The 9,947-nt window shown below is 38.6% G+C and overlaps 1 protein-coding gene across 1 annotated transcript; it reads left to right on the top strand.

Annotated features, from left to right (window-relative positions):
* Positions 1 to 1,906: 1,906 nt before the first annotated feature.
* On the top strand, positions 1,907 to 4,246 carry LOC105627055 (protein sister of odd and bowel). Its single transcript, XM_012208334.1, has 2 exons — positions 1,907 to 2,826; positions 3,901 to 4,246. Exons 1-2 carry the CDS (start codon positions 1,907 to 1,909, stop codon positions 4,244 to 4,246), a joined length of 1,266 nt encoding a protein of 421 aa, XP_012063724.1.
* The last annotated feature ends 5,701 nt before the right edge of the window (positions 4,247 to 9,947 follow it).

Raw genomic sequence — 9,947 nt, 5'->3', positions numbered from 1 at the left:
TTCCGACGACACGTTAACTTAACTTACTTACTACTACTACCGTTTACCTACTTTACTTACACTACTATTAGTAGATAATTAAAACTAACTAAGTACTACTATTATATATATATATATATATATATATATATAGATCGTTTACCCTTAATGAGTTCAATCTTCGAAATGCATGAAGCAGTCTATCAGGTTTCTTTCATAAACATTTAATAACATTCTTGGAATTCATGAATGTTATTCTTATATGTAAAAGACGCGTTTTTAAAATGAAATTTATATTGATCTAATTGACATTTATATATATATATATATATATTAAATCGAAAAATAAATTATAATTATATATAGATCAGTTTTTATATAAAACATATATTGATCATAATTTGTTAAAAGAAAATTATTTTCCGAGAAAATACATTATTTTTAAAAATCGTTAGATTGTTTTACACAAATATCTCATTACAAGCAACACAATTTACTTAGGATATAATTGTTTTTGTTTAGAAATGAAGTTAAAGTTTGAAAAAACGATTAAAATTTTATTTAGAACTGATTTCGGATTTTATTTGGAATATAATATATAAATTAATAAAAGCACATATTTGATGGATTACAAAAAGTATAACATACAATATAAAAATAGTAGTTTTCAAAATTGTAATGCCTACAAGTGTTATATATGACAAAAAGTTGTAAATTTAATAACTGAATTGGAATTATTAGTGAATCAATTATTAGTGAAACCTTTTATTACAGAGTTATTTTTATTTTTGAATTATTTTTAATTATATTCTTCTTTATTCTTCCTAATCACAATTTCATCTCTGATTCATGGAGAACAATTTTGCTGAAAAATCTATGCAGATCCGAAAATATTTTGTTTAAACTATCAAAATTATGTAGATCGTTCAAACTGATCGTTAAAATCTTTTGCAGCATTCATCAAAGCTTAAACATTGTATAATTTTGAAAGTTCTATGGAATTATTTTCAGTTCTGTACTCAGCTAAATTTTTAGATACTTTAGCATAACGGTTTTTCTGTATAGCTGCATAAATAAAAATGTTTGTTGCATATTTGTGCTTCTAATGCAATGAGAAACGCGCGTTTCGCGAAGACAACACACGCGGGTTAAACAGCTGTTGATCGCGATCGCGATTCACGTTTCCGGATATCCCTCGCACACGCGCGCGCGTGCGTCTCCGAATGCGTGTTCGCCGTTGCGAGTTGCGGCACGCAAGTCGCAACTCGTAGCGGCCCACGTTAAGATCATGCAGCCGGTCTCGTATCGTCGAAACCGGCGGGCCGTCGCACGCGGACCAGCTGTGGCACGGCTCTCTCTCCTGAATCCGGGGCCCGTTCCCCACGGACAGGCCCATTTTGACTCGGATACCTGCCACCAGGTGGCTCCACCAGCAGTACCCAGCAGCGGCAGGTAGGAGCAGTCTTCGGGGCGCCTTCGCACCGCCAGCATCGTGTGTGTGTATCCTCTTTCCCGTTTTCGTGTTCGAGCACCGTGCCTACAGGAACAATCGTTTCGGGAACTGACAATTAGTTGACGAAAAATATGTAAACGCGTGGCCGGGTTCGGCAACGTCGTGCAAAGGTGAAATCAACACGGAGAATTTAGCAGGATACCGGAAGAATACCGGCACGTATCCACGTTGCAATACTTATCTGAATCAAATTAGGACAAATTAGGAATTTCCGATCACCTTGCCAATGATATCGGCGAAATACGGCAGGCGCGCGTTCCAGAGGCTAATCCGGGACGATTCGAACGACGGTGGAGGATGCAACAGCAGCAGCAACAGCAGCAGCAGCAGCAGCAGCAGCAGCAGCAGCAGCAGCAGCAACAGCAGCAGGAGGAGGAACATCAGGAACCGGAGCAGGAGCAACGGGCCCTCGTAATGGTGCCGTCCACTTCGTCTTCGCCGTCGACTTCATCGGTCACAGTTACGGCAGACTCACAGGAGACTGATGTCACCGGTCTCGCTGCGGGCACCGAATTACCTAATCTAGCGCTCCAGAGTGTCGCCCTGAGGCTTCAGGGTGCCCTCCTCTCGGCTCTGCAGCGAGCGGCGCTCCTGCCACCGGGACACGCCGCCGCTGCGGCTTTCAATCTCCAGGCACTGGAGACGTACTTGACGCTTCATCGTCTTCATGCAAGCGGCGCGACTTCCGGCGTCGCGCAAACCGCGAGCGCCACCGCGACCGTCGTTGGTAATCAGAGGTGTTCATCATTGAACGCGAATGTTGACGCGACCCTGAGCCCGACAGCAGTCAAGAATGACCATCTGACAGCCGATCAGCTGCTCCGATCGGCCGCTTCGGCAATCAGCGAGGAAGATGAGGCACGGCTGGACTTTGTGACCGACACCGAAGAGGATCTGGCGCTTCTAGCGGAAGATGACGAGGTCCTGCTGTGCGAGGCGTCCGGAACAAGCTCCTCCTCGGCGAATCACGAGTTGCTCCTGCGACGAATATCCGAAGGGAATCGCGCAAGCACGTCGGTGACGACGGTCTCACGATCCTTGACCGTCCCAACATCTTTCGCATCGTCAACTTCCTCGGGTTGCTCCTCGGCTTCGTCCACCTCGTCTTCCTCCTCCTCGTCCGCGCAACATGCTTCGATCACGGACTCGAGTGTACCAAGGACTTGCCGTACGTCCAGACCCAAGAAACAGTTTATTTGTAAGTTCTGCAGCCGGCAGTTCACGAAGAGCTATAATCTGTTGATCCACGAGAGGACGCATACCGACGAGCGGCCGTATTCGTGCGACATATGTGGCAAAGCTTTCCGACGGCAGGATCATCTCAGAGATCACAGGTAAATAGGCTCTGTTCACCTGGGAGACGTTAATCTTCCGATTAGATCTTTCTTTGTGAAAACATGCGATCGCGCAGGTTTTTTTATTTTACTGTTGAATGTCTGAAATAACTGACTTGATTAAATGGAGAACGTTAATTGAATTAATTATTTAAATTTTGAATTATTTAATTATTGAAGTTTTTCGTTTAAAATAATTTCAATGGTGATGAAACAATAGTAATATAATTATAATTAATGAATAATAAAAAGCAAAATTATGAATTTTTTTGAAATTATATTTTCATTAATAAAATTTTTTATATCGGATTTTTCATTATATACATAAATATTTGCATTGTGTTTATTATTAAATGCATATGTGTGTTTATGAGTGTAATTTATGGTTTGAACAACAAATTTCAAGTTACGTCATTGTAACATTTTCGATCGCACATGATTAAAATAATCATTTTAGTAGAATTTATTTATAACCTCCAGTGTATGCGAAAGAACTAAATATTGTAATAATATGTTACGTAAAAGAAAATTGAATTAAATTTACGTTAAGCGCATAAAAGCTTTGATGACGGTATAGGATTATTTACCAAATTTATTCCCTTCATGATGGAAGATTTAAAGACCGCGCGTATTTATCTCTTTATCGCGTCGCCATTAATTACAAGCATCGTACGATTTACGAACGGACAAATTCATGGTACGCCTTTTCCACCTCGCGTAATTACAACGATGATTGAATGACGTGTATATTATATTTAATGGTCAACGTGTCATGATACATTCATTCATTCATATCTTTGCCGTTGCAATAATTGTAGTCCTTACCTGTAATAATAATGTTAATTAAGTTAATAATATATTACTCGATGATTATTTTATTATCTCCTTTCAATTTCTAATATTAAACATATATATATATATATATATATATATATATATATAAAATCGCGCTTTTATAATTTTATAAATTACAGTTTTGAGTATTCTGACTTTAAAAAATATAGTTAAAGTAAATAATTTAAAGAGAAATTTAAGCGTAAGATTTAAACCGGAAAGTTTCCTCCTGTATTTCAGGTATATACACAGCAAGGAGAAACCGTTTAAATGCGCTGAATGCGGCAAAGGATTTTGCCAGAGCAGGACACTGGCTGTTCATAAAATTCTGCATATGGAGGAATCGCCGCACAAATGTCCCGTCTGTGCCAGGAGTTTTAATCAGAGGAGCAATTTGAAGACTCATCTTCTCACACACACGGATATCAAGCCTTATCATTGCGCCTCCTGCGGCAAAGTCTTCCGTAGGAATTGTGATCTGAGGAGACACTCATTGACGCACAATTTGGGAGTACCATCATCGCCACCACCATCGGGAATACCTGTTTCCGGTTCAAGTACCATTGTCCTTCAGGAGACGTCTTAATATATGGATATCGATTTTTCTTCGGTCATCGGAACAAAATCTTGCCTGAGCTTTCTGCCAACGATACGGATCGACATCCATTTATTATAACGCCGCAGTGATCTTGACTTCGACGTGCGATCGATTCCGACGGTTGATTCGGTCGTATCTGAGCCACGGTCCATGGTCCAGTACGGTCAGGATTTCGATCTCTTGCACGTATTCGAGCCTCTGACTCACATCGTATCTATCCGCCTGCACTATCTATCATCGTTAACGTTTAGAGCGTAATCATTGTTATGTACATCACGATAATGATATACGAATTCGTGTATATTTAGGTTTGTAATTCTATGTATGCGATACGTAGTAGGTACCTTCTCTCTCTTGAATAACGTATAGTCGTCTCCATTTTTAAACGGTATCTACTGTACGTGTCCATTGTGTTCTGTTCGTTCACGTGTGTAAAATAAACATTTATTATTATTTTTTAACTCACAGTCGTCTGTACCCTCACTTAATTTTCCTCGCCTCTTGCGCAGTAAAATGATAGCTAAATCAAATCGGATTTAATTGGAGTTACTATTATAGGAAATCGGATTTCTATAGGTAAAATATTATTCGAGGCTTTTGAATAGAAATTTTAATAGAAAAAATATTAGAAAGGATCAATTTGAGCGAGAAATATCATCACATTTATTATTAATGCCATCGATTTTATTTATTCCCTTCAAAATTTTTTTATTTCTCAAAAAAACCAGTGTGCGGCACACGTTTAATTTATCACACGCAAAACAGACCTCTTTGCTATATATAGTCGCGAAATATTTTAACTGTCTAAATCTTCATCTGTGCGACTCTTAGATATATCAGACGTTACGGTGTGTTCACTTAAACAGGTTTTTTCGAGCGAGTACGTCAGCCCGACCGAAAATTCCAATCCCCCTGGTATTAAACCAGGATTTTTGCCTCCTCCTTTTTTATCCGTTCCACATATCCAGGCTAGGTATAAGCTGATGACGGGCCAGAGAGAAGAAGAGACAAAAGGGCAGCGGTAAGCTTGGAGGAGAAGTTAAAGAGGAGGAGGTGGGGGAGGGGGAGGAGGAGGAGGAGCAGGAGGACGAAACGTGTGTATTGTGTTACAAAGAACGGGGCCGCCAGGTGCGCAGGACATGACACCGCGATACGTCTAGAGTTACGTTTCTTTTCTCGAAGGTGCCGGGAAGAGGTGGAGGTGGAGGTGGGCTCAGTGGGCCCCAACGACGCTATTTCGGATCCCGAAGGTATATCCAAAGACGGGCCTTCTCGCGTCGATAAGAAGAATCCTGTGCAACCGGTCGACTGCCGCTCATCGTCTCGAATGAAGCATACGGCGGCTACAGCTTGCCCGTGTATATGCTTGCCCGCGCACGTAAACCCGGACTCCCGGGCGAGCTTTCATAAATTCTTACCGGCGGACGTTTTACCGCGAATTACGGCCCGTCGTTTTACCGCAAAACTCCGTATTGGCAAAATCGTGTTTACGGCGTCAGGATATACATATGGGAGTTACGAAGACGAAGAGGAGGAGCGCGGGAGACGTCGCCAGGGAACGGCGAGTCCTGAACTCTCGCTGAAAGCGACCAGAATGACTTCTCGATGAGAGTCTTTGTGTCACGTTCGTTCGAAGTATCGCTTATTTGTCCTGCACTTCTGCGGAGACTTCTGCGTCGCGCCTGCGGAATTCTTGATAGTAACCATCGCTTAACTCTCTGCCTCTTTTAATTTGTGACCTTCCAAAGGATATGCTTGACACGCCTTGAAAATGATAATAGAGATAAATAAGTCAATATTAACCGAAAATATTTAACTCGAAGCAAAATGGAGGAAACTTTGGACATGCAATATTTTATTAGAATCCAAATATTTTCAAAGAAATATCGTAATAAATTTCGTAATATCGATGTCACGTTCAAATAAATTATAGGTATATTTTCGTATGTTTTAAAAAAATTTGCATGTGATTTTATAAAATTCAAGTTACATTCGAAAATTACTCTTTTGCTTCAGGTCAATTATTACGCATCCATAAACGATTAACAGAAATTATTTGAAAAGCGTTCGCATAATAATTTGCACACAGATGATATATCATCATACCTTCTTTCATTATCCAAGAAAAATATCGCGCCGGAGAAGATTATAGAATTTAACGGTTATACGATACGATATAGAGTGGCTACGTGGGCGAGTGTATGATCACTTTACAGATACGAACTGTCAGTGTTAGACGGCACACATTTCTAATTAAAACGATCGTATCGTAATGAGTATGGAAGCAATATGTTGAACTTTCTCGGCCAATTATGTATTATATCAACAAAATTGACGTGCAAAATTGAAGAAATGAGGGAGAGGGGGGGGGGGGAATATTTGTAAAGTGAACGTAGCACTCACGATGATTCGGAATGGAGAAAAAGGGTATATCTTCAAGCATAGTGGAAGCGAGGAAAGATCCGAATAAGGCGGGGAACTGAGGGGACATAGAAGGACCACACGCACGCGCCGCCCACAGATACGCTATCACTTGGCTACAACCGACGTGATCTGCATGCGCGTGTCCCCTCTTCGTCACAGAGAGTGGGAAAAAGAAAAGAAAGAGCCAAGGAGACAAGGAAAGGAAAAGAGTATTCTCTCATCCATTCTCACTTATACGCTTCATCCCTCGGTCTTGCCTACCTACCTTCGCTGATTTAAAGAGTCGACGAAGCGTCGATAACGCGATCGTGCTCGCCGCTATTTCTTTTTCTTTCCCCTCACACGTTGTGCCCTGTTGCTTTCCATCTTGCGGATAAATTTGATCGTGGAGATTAGGTCTCGCAATGTTACGCGCTGCTGGCAATTTGTACGTCGTGATTGATCCGCCGTTTACCGTGCCAGTTTGTATGTCGCGATCGAAAAACTCGCACAGCTTGCGAGTTCTGATTCTTAATCTGTCTCCTTTTCAGTTGAACTTCTTGCACTGTTCATTCTGAAAAGAACAGACGTTTTATATAATTGTAGGACACTAAATTTATTGTATTTCTTTTATTTATTGTATTTCTTTTATTTACAATTTTTCTCATAAATTGATTAATCATTCCTTATAAATGATTAATTATTTAATCGTTTTTACGATTCATTTTTAAATCTTTTTAGTGTTAAATTAAAAACTAAATTATTTTAGTTTCCTGTTTAGACTCCCTTGCAATCAAGATCTTGTATCAGTCTTCAATCAGATCTTGTGAACAGTATCAGATTCTAAGTTTTTTTTACTTTGCAATCGCAATATATAGCTAATTCATTAAGATATATTATGTGTATTTGCCTCATGAATATTTTATCTATTAATAGTATTAAGGATGCACGTACAATCATTTTATATAATTTGACATCAATCTACATCTGTAATTTTACTAGAAACTTTCTTTTACTCATACTGCCCTTTCTCGTTGTTAACCGACGAATTGGATTATAATAACTCATCATTGCTACGTTTTATTGTTCAACAAATTGATTAAATATAATACGATTTATAATATATAATACTGACTATTGAAAATCGAAGTTGAGATGATTTTAAATATGTTAATTTAATCTTTGTTATATGGAATAATTATATTTCTGCGATTGATGAGAACTAAATATAGTCGAAACGTATCGTTGGAAAATTATATTGTAAAATAATAAAATTTTGCATTGTCACATACATCTAATTATAGCTCGTTTAATTGATCTGGGTTACTATTTATTAATTTATTAAAAATTAAATTTTCGTTACATAACAATTAAATTATCGCCATGTTTTATTGATATCTTTCTTTGACAGTGCGATTAAGTCTCCAAACACCATAATGATATTATAAGATTACTAAAATAAAAAGGAATTAAAGTATTATAACGCAATAACATGAGAATATTTTCCACGCCAACAAAAGCGATTCTCCCACCGTCGATGTTGGTTTCGATGATTTTTCCGAAAAACGATCCCGCAGTAAAACGATTACATTATTACGACCGCGTAGTACCAGTTATATCGGTTTCATCCGCGATTATCATAAAAAGAACCGCCGATTCTCCATGGTTATTAATCCCGGATACTTCGCGTTGCACAATGTGATATTCTCGTCTTCCTCCCGCGAATATTTTCAGGCGTTCGCACAGCCGAAACGGAGCTCGCGCTACTCGTTGCGTAACTCAATCCCGGCGTATTTACTACTTATGCAAATTGAAATTGAGCGTTCCGCGTAAATCGTAAATTTATTCCCGCCCCTTCTCACGCTTGGCGAGAGATATCGTCATCATCAACTCGCACCGCGCTGCGCAATTGGCGATTGCATGCATCGAAAGAGGATCGCGCCGCGAGAATTGAGATCCGACGTGCCGGGCACGAAAGCGAGCTAAGGGAGCCGAGCGGAATAATCGCGCCGGCTGGCACGTGCGCCGGTATGCGTGCGCTTTTTGCGCAAGAAGAGCTCGTACGCACTGGGGTATAACATCTCCATACGCGGGAGAGAACGAAGTTGTACTTACCGATATACGATCGGCGGATGGTCGCGCGAAAGGCGGGGGCCACCCGCGATACTGTAGGCATGTATCGCTTAACAGCCGCGCCATGAGCATTTATAACGTGCAGCAATGAAACACGTTGACTCGCGCGCGGCCTCCGCTGCGTTGCGTCGCGACGGTTATCGCTCTTGGCTCTTAACGTGACTAGAATTTCTCGTTTCTTTCTTCTGATTTCTTTTATTGGAGTATAACTGACATTAGACTAAAAATCGGCGAGATGATAAGTATGAAATGTAAATTATTTTGCGATCTACAGTGTAAATTTTACACTCAGAGAAAAAGATATATAATAGTGACTATGCGGGTGACAATTGTAAAAATTTTATGTTACCTAGAATTAATATAGTTTATAGTTGAATAAAATATTTATTCTGCTAGTTATTACAACAATAAAATAATATTTTTACTTGACTATGTACATTATTTCTGTATGATATGTAACTTGTATAGTTGTCACCTATTTAATTGTTACCACTATGTTTTTCTCTGAATATAAATAATATCAAATGTAATTTGTTATAGATGTGAATATATAAGTAGTATTAGATTGTATAATAGTATGAATAAAAAATAATAAGCTTAAATATGTGTCAATTATAAAACGCACAGATTAATTTAATTATAAAATTATATAAAGATTCTTGTTATCAAATAAAAATAAATCTAAATAAAGGGCATATAAGAGTCGAAAAACCAATAAAACTTGAAGAAAAACATATAACATATAATAATACAGATTCTTGTTACAGAACGATTAACTTAACTTATCTTTACTTGGTATTATCGTTTCACTCGTCTACTGCGGATTGCGATTGCTATTATAGTAAATCTGAAGATGGCTCGAATCTTAAGAAGCCGAAACATGTAATTATTGTTTGCTTAGATCATCGAGATATTTTATATGTTATACCATCAAGATTTTTAGAGAAATAATATCGAGAATCTATATTATTATAATTATATATTTTTATTCAAGTTTTATTGGTTTTTCGGATTTTTATATGCCCTTTATTTAGATTTATTTTTAATTTAATCATGATAAGTCTGTTTAATCTTTAATAAGTAGATAGGTAGTTTAGGCTCGATTGCATCAATGTTATTTTAAGTAAAATTTAAAATTCTCTCTCTCTCTCTC

Source organism: Atta cephalotes, assembly GCF_000143395.1.
Source record: "Atta cephalotes unplaced genomic scaffold scaffold00008, whole genome shotgun sequence".
NCBI classification, from domain to species: domain Eukaryota; kingdom Metazoa; phylum Arthropoda; class Insecta; order Hymenoptera; family Formicidae; genus Atta; species Atta cephalotes.
The sequence above is the reverse complement of the archived record's forward strand: the minus strand, read 5'-3'. Positions and strand labels throughout refer to the sequence as shown.

Excerpts from the sequence above, each read along its gene's own strand:
- LOC105627055 (XM_012208334.1), top strand. The coding sequence starts at position 1,907 with ATGGTGCCGTCCACTTCGTCTTCGCCGTCGACTTCATCGGTCACAGTT. Across the intron at positions 2,827-3,900 it reads GATCATCTCAGAGATCACAG|GTATATACACAGCAAGGAGA; the intron begins GTAAATAGGCTC and ends CCTGTATTTCAG.